The sequence below is a fragment of the Nyctereutes procyonoides genome, unplaced genomic scaffold (genome assembly GCF_905146905.1).
Source record: "Nyctereutes procyonoides isolate TBG_1078 unplaced genomic scaffold, NYPRO_anot_genome, whole genome shotgun sequence".
NCBI lineage: Eukaryota > Metazoa > Chordata > Mammalia > Carnivora > Canidae > Nyctereutes > Nyctereutes procyonoides.
In genome coordinates this window covers 7653460-7668740 of record NW_026575021.1, presented here as the reverse complement: position 1 = coordinate 7668740, position 15281 = coordinate 7653460, and the positions used below count along the sequence as shown (strand labels likewise).

The 15281-nt window shown below is 40.2% G+C and overlaps 1 protein-coding gene across 1 annotated transcript in view; it reads left to right on the top strand.

The window, feature by feature from the left end:
* The window catches only part of KIT (KIT proto-oncogene, receptor tyrosine kinase), a gene marked incomplete at its 3' end in the record, with an annotated part of 76131 nt that overhangs the window by 42252 nt on the left and 18598 nt on the right, over window positions 1–15281 (top strand). The window contains 3 exon segments of the mRNA XM_055341793.1: window positions 2912–3080; window positions 6981–7170; window positions 10046–10161. Coding sequence (XP_055197768.1) covers window positions 2912–3080; window positions 6981–7170; window positions 10046–10161 — 475 coding nt within the window.

The following is a 15281-nucleotide window of genomic DNA, read 5'->3' as shown; positions in this document are numbered from 1 at the left end:
GTTGGGAGCTCTTTGGGGAAATCCCAGTGTGCACCTCAAGGGTTAAGGAAAACCAAATCACATGCAAACAATATGTAATGTGTGACTTGCAGATGGGGCTCGTGGCTCCATGCCAAGGTTCATCCATGAATCTTTTGTTGATATCCTTTGGCTTCATTCGGAATACTTAGCAATGTGAGCGCTATCAAATTATCTTAAAAATTCCTGGTATTTGATTCTGGCCGTTTAGAATAAGTTTAAAACTCACAGAGAAATTTAGGATAAAATGAGTATTCTAGAGTTTTTGCAGTTGTTTGTTTTAAACCCTAAGAGAGTCTTGGAGTTTATTCAACACTTGTGAATCTTGGTTAGCTTTCCTAGTGCCTCTAAACCCTTGTATTTTTACTTTTAATTATGTTATTTGACATCATCCTGAATTAAGGTCTTTGGGTTTAGGTGTTGATATTGTATCACATAGGACCAAGCTATTCCTTCATGCGCTGACATGTGTTCATTGTTCCTGGTTAGCTCCTTGTTATAGACCCTTGGGCTACATATATCTATACCACAAATCTAGAATGTGGTATGTTAGCTGTCTGTTGTTACTCTGCCTTTGCAGAGAAGTCTGTGACCTGGTGGACTGGGAGAGGACAAAACAGTGTCCCCTCACCTTGCTACTGCATCTTCTTGATTGCTCTTCTGCAGTGAAATGGCAGATTTCTGCCAATTATTAGAAGAATCTCTTGGAAGAGAGTGTCTTCATATCTGCATTGTGCTTCAAAATGAAAAGGCCTTTAAAGACCTCTGCTTTCTTATTTCCTTTTATTTATTTGAGAGAGAGAGAGAACAAGCAAGGGAGGGAGAAACAGAGAAGGAGAGAGACAGAGGGAAGAGCAGACTCCTGCCGAGCAGGGAGCCCAACGCAGGGCTCCATCTCAAGACCCCGAGTTCATGACTTGAGCCAAAGGCAGACGCTTAACCTACTGAGCCACCCAGCCCCCCCCCCCGTCTCATTTCCTTATAGAAACAAAAGCTGAGACTAGTAGTATCCTTGACTTGCTCAAGATCTCACAGTTAGTTAAGAAAGCAGGTTTCTCTTCTTTTTATTTCAAAACATTCCGCTTTGGCAGTCTGCTCTTATGTATGCTCACTTTAATGTAAAAAAAATTTCCAAAAATATAATAACATGAGGAAAAAAGAAACAGATATAATTCCACCATTGCATGTTGTAGTGCTATGCAATGGGAAATAAAATGTGAGCCTCCTGTGTAATTAACATTTTCTAGTAGGCACATGACAGAGTCAGAGTAAAATCGATACATTTTATTTAACCTAGTATAGCCAAAATATTATCTTATCAATGTAATTAACATAAAAAATATCAATGGGTTATTTTGCACTACTATTTTTCATATTAAGGCTTCAAAATCTGGGGCATACTTTTTATTTATAACACAAGTTGGACCTCAAGCATTCCAAGAGCTCAGTATTCTTTGTGTGTCTGGTCTTTATAAATACTATATTGCCCACTTTTTTTTTCATATTTCTTTTCCCTCTGCTCCCATGCATATGTATTACCACATGTTTGCAGTTTTAAGGTACACTTGGTTTATGCTTATTAAGTAATATGAACCTTTTTCTTATTTTCACATTTATAATTTTGATACTTGGTATACATTTAGGTCATCTCTGAGATTTCACTGCAGTAAATATTTTGAAGCTTTTTAAAAAATTGAGTTATTTCCTTGAGATAAGTTTTCTGGAATTGATCAGGGGTCTGAACAAACAGCCAAATTGCTTTCCACAGGGATTGTTCTGATTTACAATAGTGTCAGAATGGTCTCATGCTAATAGGTTGACCATAGCCTGGCCAGCGCATTACCATCTTGGTCTCGTTTCATGTCAATATCAGCTCCTGTTTCTTTTGTTTGTTTGTTTGTTTGTTTTTCAGTTGTTATTTTTTTCCGTAGGAATGTGTTCATTTTACCGAAAATTTGGAAGATGCAGAAAGCTCTATAGTACTCCCTCTAATATTTTCAGAGTGACTATAGTTTATGTTATGTTTTATTCCCATGATGTTTTCCATACAAGAAATCTCTCTGTGTCTTGTCTGCAGGCAAATAATACGAGTAGAATGGTGATAGCACAAGAGTAAATTTGCAACTTTTTCTCTTCCACTCATGCTTAAATAATTTGGGGTTTGGTCTTAGACGTCTCACATACTTTGGAACTCTTTTTAATAGTTGCCAAAATTCTACTGGATGAGAACTGTAGGATGAGTCTCCAAGTTAGTTTTAGACATTGTGGTTCAATTTTTATTCGTGAAAATAATATAAATGTTAATAAAATAGAATATTATTATTAGTGATGTGTTTTCTTTCAATCACTGGGATATAGAGATAATGATATGACCTAACTATGAACAATTGGTGTCGCTTTTTTTCCCCTACTCTGGAAATCTCACTATTTATTTTCTAAGATCTGCTTAATGACAGCAGAATGTAGTGAATGTACTGGATGTTTTTGATTAACTGGAAGATTTGAGTTCTTGATATGACCTAACTATGCTGACTAAATGTAAAGTATCAGTATTCAGTAATATTTCTTATATAGTAACTTCTAAAATTTGGCACGTTAAAATATTTAGTGCTGCAGAGAATTTGGAATTATGTATGCCATGGTTATTATGAAATGAATTTTCATGTTTTTTCCAATCATTAATAATGACTATCTTTCAATATAATCCTGTAATATGAAGTGTTCCAATGACAGACTTGTCATGATGCTTTATTATTCTTACTTAAGTAGTGTATAATGAATGTTAATATGGAGAAGTTAATTGCTGCTATTTTTAATTTATCTAGGAAAGATCCTGAATATAAATTTTATGGTAATCTTTGATTTTTTTTTTCTCTCTTTCCAAAACCAGCAGACTAATGCACAGACACAGAGTAATAGCTGGCATCACGGTGACTTCAATTTTGAACGTCAGGAAAAGTTGATTATCAGCTCAGCAAGAGTTAATGATTCTGGAGTGTTCATGTGTTACGCCAATAATACTTTTGGATCAGCAAATGTCACAACAACCTTGGAAGTAGTAGGTAAATATCTCTATCAGAATGTATAAATTATTGGCAGTAGTGAAAGAAGAAATTGCTAGATAGCTTCCTTTTTATGTTAATAGAATGTTGAAGAGATTACTAGAAATTTAATTGTCACCACATGAATGAATGAATGAATGAATGAAAATGATCACTGTCGCCTTTTCCAACCAGAGCACAAAAGCAAATTCCACTAGTTTAATAAAGAGGAAGTGGAAACTTGTAACTGAAGTTGTTTAAATGGGTCATTTTCTCCCATCCCCCCCCCCCACTAAACAAATAAGATGTTAAGTGGAACTTTTTTCAAAAATTCGAGTCTTTACTGAATGACTCGAGTTTAGAAATGGGTGTGGACTTTCTCAGTGGAGGAGTCCAGATGCTGAGAGCCTGAAGTAGTTCTCTGAATCTTTTAGGGGGGCACCTGAGCCTTTGGTTTATCTTTTTACCACTCATGGGTCTAGTTCATTTGTCACAGGAAGGGCTGAGTTGGGCTGCTTCTTCCTAGGACACCGCTCACTTTACCCCATCCTCCAGCCTTGTAGGCCATAGTGTGAACCTTCAGGAAGGAGGTCCCCTGGGGCCTGAATCATTGGTTCTGCACAGCATAAACTGGGTCATGTTACCCTATAATCCTAACCCCATCATAGCTGGTATGCACAAGTGGTTTAGTTTCCTTCCCTACTCTGGAAATCTCACTAAATATTTATTTTCCAAGATTTACTTAATGGGAGCAGAAGGTAGTGAATGTACTGGATGTTTTTTGATTTACTGGAAATAATAGTAATTTTTAAATTGCTTTATTTACACATTTTTTTGTTTTGTGAGTATTGTTTGAATTTAATCTCTTGTGTTTTTTTTTTTTTAATGCAAGTACAGTCTCTGTGCTTGACTTTGATTAAGTACTGGTAGGGTGGCAAATTTCTTCATCATGAGCAATAATAAAATGATGTGATATTTGTTTTCATTTCTCCTCTTCCCCCATGTTTCCTCAATAATTTATGAAGCAGTGTTAGAGGTCTGTGATTTATCCCACAATAATCTCATATAATTTTGGCATTTCTGCCCATGTTGTAATGGAAAGCATCTCACCAGACTAAACGTGGGAAACACGCTTTACTTGCAATGATAGAACCAGCATGCAGAAAGAGTATTACTTTTTCCCTAAACGTGATTGTGAACCATTTATTAATTTGAATGGAAAGCTATGCTTTTAAAATATTAAACTCCATAAGTGCTAATTTGCTAAGTTGATTAGGGAGCATGTTGATATATCAGCTTCAGCTCCAGAAAGCAATTAGTAAGGATGTTTTGAGCATATTATTGTATGTAATCAGATTTTTAAAATCCATTCATCAATTTCCAAGAATATAACTGTGTAACTGGAAAGGCTTGTGGCTCTGAAACCTGAATCTGGTTTTTTATTGTTTTGGGGTGGGTTGGGATGGGACACGAACAGGAGGAGACAAAGAGAAAAGTAATTTCTTTGGGGGCTGGGAGTAGGAGAATTTGGATACCATGTGGAGTGGCTTTGGGATGGTCCCCACCTGGTTTTAAGTTGGGGCCGTGCCACCCAACTTTTGAATGCACCCTACTTTAACTCTACCTGCATTTTCTCTTATGAGAAACCCTACCTCTAACTCCAGAGGTTATAGAGAGGAGAAAAGGCAATAGATTTCATAGAAGAACCTCACATAGCGTTTGTACTGATTAAATATTAATGCATCACCAATTTCTTAATGCAGAAGTACCTGAAAAAAATCATACTTTATGTTAAAACAACCCTGATGGAATTCTTTGATTTGAATAATTCTGATACTTCATGAATTTGAAGGACATAAAAGTATATTGAGCCAAAGGACTCTGGAAAACTCAGGAGGAACTCAAGTATTTTAAGTATGGTGATGATGAGGGAACTCATTTCAGTGCAAATATTGTGGTCCGTAATATTTGAGTATTTTGCATTGTGTGGGATCAATTTATGACCTTAAGAACCTGAAACTGTAACACAGCACTCCGATGAAAGATTTATTCCTTCAAAATTAACCGAAAATCTAAATTTGCTTTAAAAATGGCAGAGGGAGCTTCATTTATGATTCAGGCATTAGAACAGGGTGGTGGTTTCCATCTCCAGCTTTCACCCGGATGATTTTTTATTCTCATCTGTGACACATCCTTTTCATTGGTGCAGTTGGACTCTTTCTTATTCTGAATCTCTAGGAAACTAAAGGGCAATAAATACTAGAATGACAACTCATGTAGGACCTTAACATATTCAACCGAGTAGTGCCAAAAATAATGAATAATTTTAAATTTTATAATTCTTAAATTTGGGGAAAGAAATGGAAGAATAAAATGTGAAAACCCTTCCACTAATGTGATATAACTGTTTTTAAGATTTGGTAAATTGCTTATATTTTTGTACGCAGCAGGGTTTCAGTTACACATAGGATGTCACTCTCTCTCTCTAACTGAAAGTAGAGAATCTAGGGAATTTGCTACTGTAAGAAGAGGCCAGCCTTGGCTTCTCATGAACCTGTACTCCGATCTGGGCTCTGCCTTTGGGTAGCTAACCATTTAGTTTTCCAGGACTGGATATTTTTCATGTATAAATTAGGAGTTCTAAGTGTTCTCTTTCAGTATTGTTATACAATTATATATTTGCCATAATTATTAATTAGAGTGTATGCTAAACTGCATAGGGCAGTTCTTGGCACATAGTAAACATTCCATAAATGGTGGCCATAAAACTAATATTGGCAATAATTTTATTACTTTTTTTTTCAAACTCTTTCTTATCTTATTATTATATAACCATTTCTAAGGGCTGCTTGAGAAACCAGTTCTCTGATTTTGAAAATGATTATGTCCAGGGTAGATAGCTGTTCCTTTGGTCTGTAGTTATCCACTAAAAAGGGATCTCAAGTGGGAATTACAGGGTTAAATGGGAGAATAGATAATTATAGAAAATCTATATTGCTAAATGCTTTCTGAAAGAGTTGTGCCAATTTACAGTGTGTAATTCGGCGTGCTACTTTTACCACACTTGCAAAATTATTGAGTTTCTTTCAAATTAGTTTTCCTATTTTTCCACAGGATGGATATACTTTATTTTTTAGCAGCTTTATTGAAGTTTTGCTATTTTTAATAAGTGAAGAGTGACGACTTATTTTAAGTACTAGTTTAAATATTTCTCTATCTATATTTTCATGTTCTTTTTCTTATTACCTTACTTTTACTATATAGACATTTAAAAAAGCTTATATATTCAGATTCTTGGGATTTGTATGATTTTATGATTCTTTTTCTTCTGTGGTTCCTAAAAAGCCTAGAAAACTGCCCTTCCCCCTCCCCACCTAGAAGTTTGATAGGAGTTAATTCTGTTTAGTTAAAAATACGGTAGGGTTTTTAAGGTGCTGTCCTTCATTTCATCTGTGATACATGATGTGATGAGAAGATGGATGTTTATTTTTCTTCAAATACTAAATGGTGTTCTTTCAACATCTCCATTGACCATTAGGATCTCTTCTTCATCTTGATTTTGGACACCTTCATATCATCACATTTATATTGAGTCTGGGTATGACTATTTAGTCCAAAGTTTTTTGACCTAAGAAGCATCAGGACCAGTCATTCTAGAAGACTTTTAACAAGATGGTGCTAGATCTTTAAGAGAGTTGCTTGAGAGACAGGTGGGAGAATGAACATTTGAGGGCTGTCCTTTCTCACTTTATGACGGTGATTCTACAAGAGCAAAAAGACCCAAAAAAGGTACAATGGCAAGTCAAAATATTCTTAATACCTGACCCCAGTCCACTATCCTTATAGCCAAAGGTGAAGCTGTGTTTTCTGTTGTGTGGTTGTGGATCATAGTTTCTCCCTGTTTTATTCTGTTATAACTAGATAAAGGATTCATTAATATCTTCCCCATGATGAGTACTACAATATTTGTAAATGATGGAGAGAATGTGGATCTGATTGTTGAATATGAGGCATATCCCAAACCGGAGCACCAGCAGTGGATCTATATGAACAGAACCTTCACTGATAAATGGGAAGATTATCCCAAGTCTGACAACGAAAGTAATATCAGGTAAGAGAAGAGCCTCGCACTGGGGATTAGACATTTCTCCCCACTTCCCTTCGCTTACCAGATCCTATTTTTGTGGCCCATAAGTGTGTGAGAGGACACCTGGCATAGGAGGAAGTGTGGGGCTCCTTCCTGAGTCTTCAGGCCAGTGTTTCCTTTTGTGTTGTGTTTAAAACCCGCACAAAAAGTCTGTGCATCAGTTTTCACATTTCTGATATGGAGGATGATTGAAAGCAGGGAATGGCATATTCTAGGGACACATTAAATTATTTTTCAGAGGAAAGAGGAAAGTGAGTGCTTTGAAACCTTTTTTGAAATACTGTCAGGGGCACCTGGGTGGCTCAGTGGGTTAAGCCTTTGGCTCAGGTCGTGAGATCCAGCCTTGCGTTGGGCTCCCTGCTCAATGGGGAGTCTGCTTCTCCCTCTCCCTCTCCTCCTCCCCCTGCTTGTGCTCTCTCTCTCTCTCTCTCTCTCAAATGAGCAAATAAAAATCTTTAAATAAATACAATCTTTAAAAATAAAAAATGAGAACTGTCAGAAAAAGAGAGGTGCCTGTGTCATTAAGCCTCTGACTCCTGATTTCTGCACAGCTCATGATCTCAGGGTCATGGGATCAAGCCTGGAGTTGGGCTCCCGGCTCAGTGAGGAGTCTGCTTCTCTCCTTCTCTCTCCCTCTGCTCCTTCCCACCCTGGCCCCACAGCTCACATGTCCTCTCTCTTTGTCTCAAATAAATAAATAAATATGTCCTCTCTCTCTGTCTCAAATAAATAAGTAAGTAAGTAAGTAAAACAACCAACTATATGAAAACTAAGCCTCATTCATTCAGTAGCTTTGGTCCAGGCAGTGAACTCCAAGTTCTATGACATCACACCTCTCTCTCTCTCTCTTTTTTTTTTAAGGATTTAATTTATTTGAGAGAGAAAGAGCAAGTGCACACAGCGAGGAGCCGAGGGAAACTTTAGCAGTCTCCTCCCTGAGCTCAGAGCCCATGTGGGGTTCAGTCCCACAACCCTGAGATCATGACCTGAGCCGAAACTAAGAGTTGGATGCTTAACTGACTGAGCCACCCAGGCGCCCCCACATCTCTCATTTGATCCTCAAGACATTTCTAACAAAAAACAGTAGCAATCATAAAATAGTAAAAAATAAAATGAAAATAGTAAGTAAAAATAAAATTAATAAAAATAATAAAAATTACAAAGCAAAAGCATAAAAGTAGCTTACTTTATGTAGGCTGCAGGTGCTCTTGCCTGCGCTGCACTGTTCTCAGTACCTTCCATATATTAAGTCAATAATTTCAGTCCTCACAAACCCCATGGACAGGCACTTTTATTCTTGTCATTTCTGAGAAGAGGAAACTGAGACACAAATGAGTCTTGATGTAACTTGACCAAGGTCAAATGGCTAACAGAAGTGGATGCCTTCATAGACTTTTTTTTTTTTTTCCCCAGTGAAGAGCTATGGGCTGTTGTAGGAATATGGGTGAGAGGTGAGGCTGTCCTGGGTCAAGGTGCAGGGGCTGGAGGGAGGAGGATGGATTCGGGAGGTATCCAGGCTACCTCTTTAGTAAGACTCAGTGATTGAGGGGATAGGAGAGAGAGGTAGGAGCTGAAGATACCCCTTCAGATTCTGTATTTATCAGCTACGTTGGATGGTGAGAGGTGATGTCTTTCAAGGAGGAGGGGGAAGGGTTGGGAGGGCAAAGACCATGAGTTTTTGGGGTTGGTTGAATTTGAGAATGTCCATGGGCTCTTGAGTGTGGACATTCAGGTAGGAAGTATCGAGGGCAGGTTCCCCAGAAGCAGAGCCTGAGACAGGGATTCTGGGTCAAGAGCTTCATTAAGGGAGAGGGAAGGCAGGACAGGAAGGGTAAAGGAGGAAAGAAAGGATGGATGGGTGATTGGCAGGCTGATCTCAGGGGCGCTCTCCAGAGCTTTTGTCCCTCCCCATGGGCAGTCACTCATCAGCCCTAGACCTAGAGAGGCAGTCAGTGTCCAAAAGGGGCCAAGTGTCCAAGGGCAAGACTTGGGAGGATGTTGCAGGTGTGAATCATTATAAGCTGTACCCATGAGGCAGGGAGATGCAGGCATGCAAATAGCTCTGTAGAGGATGCGAAGGACCGAGAGCTCTGAACCGGAGGTAAAGATTTGAAAGCTGTGAGCAAACAGCAAGGAGTTCATTGTGAGAGTGGATCGCTCGGGGGCGTGTGCATTGTGAGAGGAGATGAAAGTCTGAAGAGGCCACTGCGTATATCTGGGCGGTTGTGTATGTTGCTCACACGGGTCAAGGGCTGCCCAGGGCGCTCCACCCACACCAGTGCCCACGTCGGGAACTCCCTTGGCAGCCTGTGGGCTCAGTCTACACAGCCATATCTAGTATCATCCCGGTAGGAAAACAGAAGTTTGAATAGCACATACTGGAAAGGATGCCAGGAAGAAGAAGTGGGGGTGAAAGGAGAATTGGGAGATTATGATCTTTGCAAGAAGGAAGGTGAGGGTCCTCCACGTGGGCACCTGCTCGTCTGGGGGCCCTGCCAGGAGCACAGCGTTATAGGGCAGCAGGGTGGGTGAGTTCAGGACACCGGGGAAGGATTATGGGCAGAGGGGGACCTGGGCATGAGGACAGCCAGGAAGCCAAAGAGGCTGCGGCCTCCACAAGGCCACGAAAGCCTCTCCCCACTCAGCCATTGGGCCCAAATTAAATACATGCCTATAGGTTTGTATCTGTTAACATGGATCCTGTTAATACTGAGTTAAGTGCTTAGTCTGGTTCTTCCTCCCACAGGCGTGTGTTTCCAAGAGAAACTGTGGACAAGATGCTCACCCGAGGCAGGCCGTTCACGAGTGCTTGATTTCTTTTCTATTTTATCTTTTGTAGATATGTGAGTGAACTTCATCTAACCAGATTAAAAGGGAACGAAGGAGGCACTTACACATTTCAAGTGTCCAATTCCGATGTCAATTCTTCGGTGACATTTAATGTTTATGTGAACAGTGAGTAAAACGAACAGTCCCTTATCTTTTTATTTTTTATTATTTTAAGTTGTGGCTCGTGCTTGGAACAGCTGCAGCCCTGAGCTCGTTGTGTACTATGTAAATAATGTTTCATGATAATTTTGACCTTAACAAAGACCCTGTGGTTTGGTGGTTGGAAGAATGTGTACGAAAACCAATTCCTTGCCCTACATTTCACTGACCACGCGACCTTGCAGAGGTCACTCGGATTCCGGGTGCTGCCGTTGAAGCAAACAGAGGAGCCAGAGAAGTTAAAAATAACTGTCATGTCAGGGGGGGAAAATGTATTATTATTGATTGTTGAAATGGGGAGCCAGAGGTTGAATAGGACCTGGATTATGGTGTTAGTTGGGCAAGAGATGCTATCAGGCTCCGTCATGATTTCTCTGTTAGAGCGCTTTCTCTTTCAGGGTTGTGATATTATTTGTGTTGAGATTGTTCTCTCACTAAGACGAATGCAGTATCGATCCAGCTCAACGAGACCCTCCTGCAAAGCGTGTGGGGACTGTGGGAGAGGGAGCAGGTGGTTTGGGCGGGAGGATGGCTTTGGGCGTGGGAACCTGAACACCTGAGTCCTGCCCTGCTGGACTGTGGCCCCTGCAGCATCTCAGAGAAATGGCTTTGCACAGAGGTTGAGGCCAAGGGAGCATGCTCGCCAGCTGGGGGGGCTTCTGCTCCGTGCAGGGCACCCTCCTGGCTCTACTCTAGGGCCCATCTGCACATCCAAGGAAGGACAGCAGGTGTCTGACACACCACACCAGCCAGGGGACCAGGGGATGGGAGGCCTCCACAGACACAGAATTCCAGGGGAGTGGTCAACAACAGGACCATTGGGATTAGCCATCCTGGGTGTGTGTTGGGAGGTGAGGGATTAGGAGACAATCTGGAACATTCCCTAGGGGATAGCTTAGTAACTGTGCTGAGTGCTTCGTGGTGTGTGCGTGTGTTGGGGTGCAGGAGGGGCTGTGGGAACAAAGGATGGGTGCCAGTTTCTTGTCCTCAAAGAGCTGACCTTCTGTGAAGTCATTTTACAAGTTACTTCATTGGTGCTGCAACTCAGCCCTACGGGGTAGGGGTAGCATGATCCAGCTGCAAATGAAGACAGAAAAGTGACACTCAAGGCTTTGGATTCCTAATCTGGAGTCTTTTAACTCTGTCCTCATTTCCAAGAACAAGAGGGTCATATCTGTGGAGCTAAATAAATTTCTTAACTATAGACCTTGCCAGGATCCTTAAAATATCTGTGGAGCTAGACAAATTTCTTTCTTTTTTTTAAAGATTTATTTATTTATTTATTTATTTATTTATTTATTTATTTATTTATTTATTATAGACATAGAGAGAGAGGGGCAGAGACACAGGAGGAGAGGGAAGCAGGCTCCATGCAAGGAGCCGGACCTGGGACTCAATCCTGGGATTCCAGGATCGCGCCCTAGGCCTAAGGCAGGCACTAAACCGCTGAGCCACCCAGGCATCCCCTGCCAGACGAATTTCTTAACTACAGACCTTGTCAAGATTCTTAATGTGCCAGGAGGAGGCTGTGGGATGGGGTATACAGCTCAAACTTGTTTGACCACAGAACTTAGCTTTTTTTTTTTTTTTTTTTTGAGGGAATCATACTCATTAACGTCTCCCTTCCTCAGAACAGTGTTGATTATATGGTATCTCATTGGCCTGCATTTCAAATAGCTCTAGATTAATTCAGATGTTAATCAGAGGAGCTTAGCATATCGCACATGGGCAAAATTACCTGCTTCTGAAAAATCTCAATATTCAAGTAACTTAAGAGACGATTACAGGTAAATCAGTATTCTTATGAGCCGAATATGCATATTATCCACCCAAAACTGGATTTTTGGGTGCTCTAGTGCAGTGCTTCTCAATCTGTCTATGGGAAAGGACCTTTTTTTTTTTAATTTTCCAAGTTATTCGGGATCAATCCTTGCTACAAAATACGGTAAGAACCTATCACTAGGAAAGTGAATTGAATAAGAATAGAGATGTATGCAAAACCCAAGTTTAAATTTTTTTTTTTGTTTTTTTAAGGAGATTCCATAGATAGACTGTCTGGATGCTCCTGCTAAATGCTTCTTGTCAGCTGCACCTCATCTCTTTGCGGACCAGTAACAGCAGATCATGCCCCTGGCCTACTCCACAGGCCTCACTGCAGCCCTTCTTGGGAGCGGGGAATTTTATAAAGCTCAGTGCCATTTGCCTCTGTCTTTCCCTGGCTTCAAGGTCAAGGAGGCTGTGGGTCACTGACCTTAGAAAGATGTCTCTGAAGTCCCATTTTTCTGGTGACAAAATTGCTGCAATTTTACTTACCAGGCTCATTTTCCATCCCGCACGATTGGTGTTAGTCACCTCTGCTGGTGAACTCCTGCCTCTTTGAAACTAGATAGGGAACCACATTAAGCTTCCCAAATGATTTTTTTTTTTTTGGAGGGGGCGGATTCCCTATTGGGGCAGGACTTTGTTTATTCGGGGGCCCAGGTCTCAGATGCCCACCCAGCATCAACTGATGAACAGCTGCTCCATGGCACTGGGCACACAGATAAGGGTGGTTTAGTGTCTCCCCACTTAGGTGAAGTTTTTCAGGAAGTCTTTCGTTGCTGTCAGTTTGTTATAAACCCTTAACTGACAAAAGGCATTTCTTGCATTTACCTAACACATTGTATTTCTTGAGCTCCACATGCTTTGACAGAGGTGGTATTTTTTGTGTGAAACTTAAAAAACATCTACCTCTTGTGAAGTGTGTCCAGTCGCTCTTTACAGATGAAGTTAGCTAATAACTTTGTCGATTTTTTTTAATTGGATAAGGTTTCTAATGTTACACTTTAAAATCAAAAGCTAAAAATAGTTTTGAAATTTAAAATCGGAGCGGTTGTGTCCGTTTTGACATAACATTTCAGCTGAGCCAAGTAGATCCACTGTGTGATTTGTTCTGTAAATAAGCTTAGCCCCAAGGAGGGAAGGAATTCTGCTGTGCAAAAATTAGAATTGATAAAAATCAGAATAATAAATGCATAATATTAGTGCAGAAATTCAGTGACTTTTCCTCAGTGACATTGCTGCATAATTGCTTAATAGATTCAACTGGGAGAAATGCTTATGAAAATCCCCGATTTTGAATGGTTAAATGTTTGATCGTTGAAAAATTCATTTGTTTTAGAAACTCCACATGTAGATTTGAGTACATTGAGCATGTGCGTGTACATGCGTATGCGTTTTAATTGCTTATGTGGGAGGCTTTAAAAAATACCATGTTCTATCAGTTTGTGTTAGAGAAAAATGTGTAGCGTATTAAACTTGATAATGTTTTAGGTCTGTTTTTAACTCCTCTAACCAAGCTATGATTTACATGGGTCTGTTAGTTGGCTCCATGGCATTAAAGGTGGTGTATAAAGGGCAAGAGCTATATGACATGTTTGCTGTTCTTGAGCAGAACTCCCAGTGGAAACTGATGGGAGTTTTTGGGTTTTTCTTTTCTTTCTTTCTTTTTTTTTTTTTTTTTTTTTTGGTTTTGGTTTTGTTTAGAGAGAATGAAAGAGAGAGTGTGTGGAGTTGAGGTTGGGGCCAGAGTAAGAGGGAGAAAGAGAACCTAGAGCAGACTCTATAGCCAGCACGGAGCCTGAAGCGGGGCTCCAATCTCATGACCCTGGGACCGTGATCTGAGCCAAAATCAAGAGTAGGACTCTTAGCCAACTGAGCCACCCCAGGTGTCCCCCCACCCCACTTTTTTTTGGCTGGGGGGAAGGTGGGGCGGAGTTTTCATTAAAAAAAACAAACAACAGGGATCCCTGGGGTGGCGCAGCGGTTTGGCGCCTGTCTTTGGCCTGGGGCGCGATCCTGGAGACCCGGGATCGAATCCCACATCGGGCTCTCGGTGCATGGAGCCTGCTTCTCCCTCTGCCTATGTCTCTGCCTCTCTCTCTCTCTCTCTGTGACTATCATAAGTAAATAAAAAAAAAAAAAAAACAAAAGCATTGAATTTGCATTACTATAATCACCTACTTATTGAAGATGTATATAGAAATCAGGTTCTGGGACTCCTGGGTGGCTCAGTGGTTGAGCGTTTGCCTTTGGCTCAGGGTGTGATCCCGGAGTCCTGGGCTCGAGTCCCACATTGGGCTCCCCACAGGGAGCCTGCTTCTCCCTCTGCTTGTGTCTCTGCCTCTCTCTCTCTCTGTGTGTCTCTCTTGAATAAATAAAATTTTTTAAAAAATTGAATTAAAAAAAAAAAAGAAATCAGGTTCTTAGTTCCAAAAAGAAGTGTGAGGGGCACCTGGGTGGCTCAGTTGGTTAAGCATCTGCTTTTGGCTCAGATCATCATCTTGGGGTCCTGGGATCCAGCTCGCGTCGAGCTCTCCGCTCAGTGACCAATCTGCTCCTCCCTCTCCCTCTTCATCTCCCTCTGTGGTCTCTCTCACTCATTCTTAAATAAATACATAAAATCTTTTTTTTTTTTAAGTTTGAGATCTTTGGTGAAATTGGCCATTTGTTTCCTTTGCAGATCAAAATTGGGAGGAAAGAGTTCTAAAATCTATAGAGCTACCCAAACGTGCTTTCTTGTTTTCTTTTTTAAAAAAATATATTTAGCTACAATGACATAATATACATGATAAAAGTGCTTTCCTAATAGGACCTACTTTTTCTAAAATTCTTAGAGGTATTAGAAAAACCAACACCACCAAGGTTCTATATGTAGCCTATGATACTTGGTTAGAAATCTATGGTCTCTTTGTTTGCAATAAATGTCACACAATTGAGGTTTTTACCAGATCCAGGACACATAAAAGGCCAAATGCACATTTAACTCTAAGTGATCCACTCTCTCTTTTCCCTCCCCACCCACTATTTCTTGATTAAATCTCAAACGTTGCAGTGGACTTAAATGTTAGTAATGTACATATTTAAGGAGTTTATTTTGACATAGAATTTTAAATGCCCCATGTGAACCCTGAAGTAACCTACATGATGGTGGAAAGTATGATTAATATGATAAAACAATTGTTTTTTCACAACTGTGGAATGATTTTTTTTCCCTTTGGAATGATTTTAAGAAGATCTAATAAACTTATAATTTTATCAAATGTACC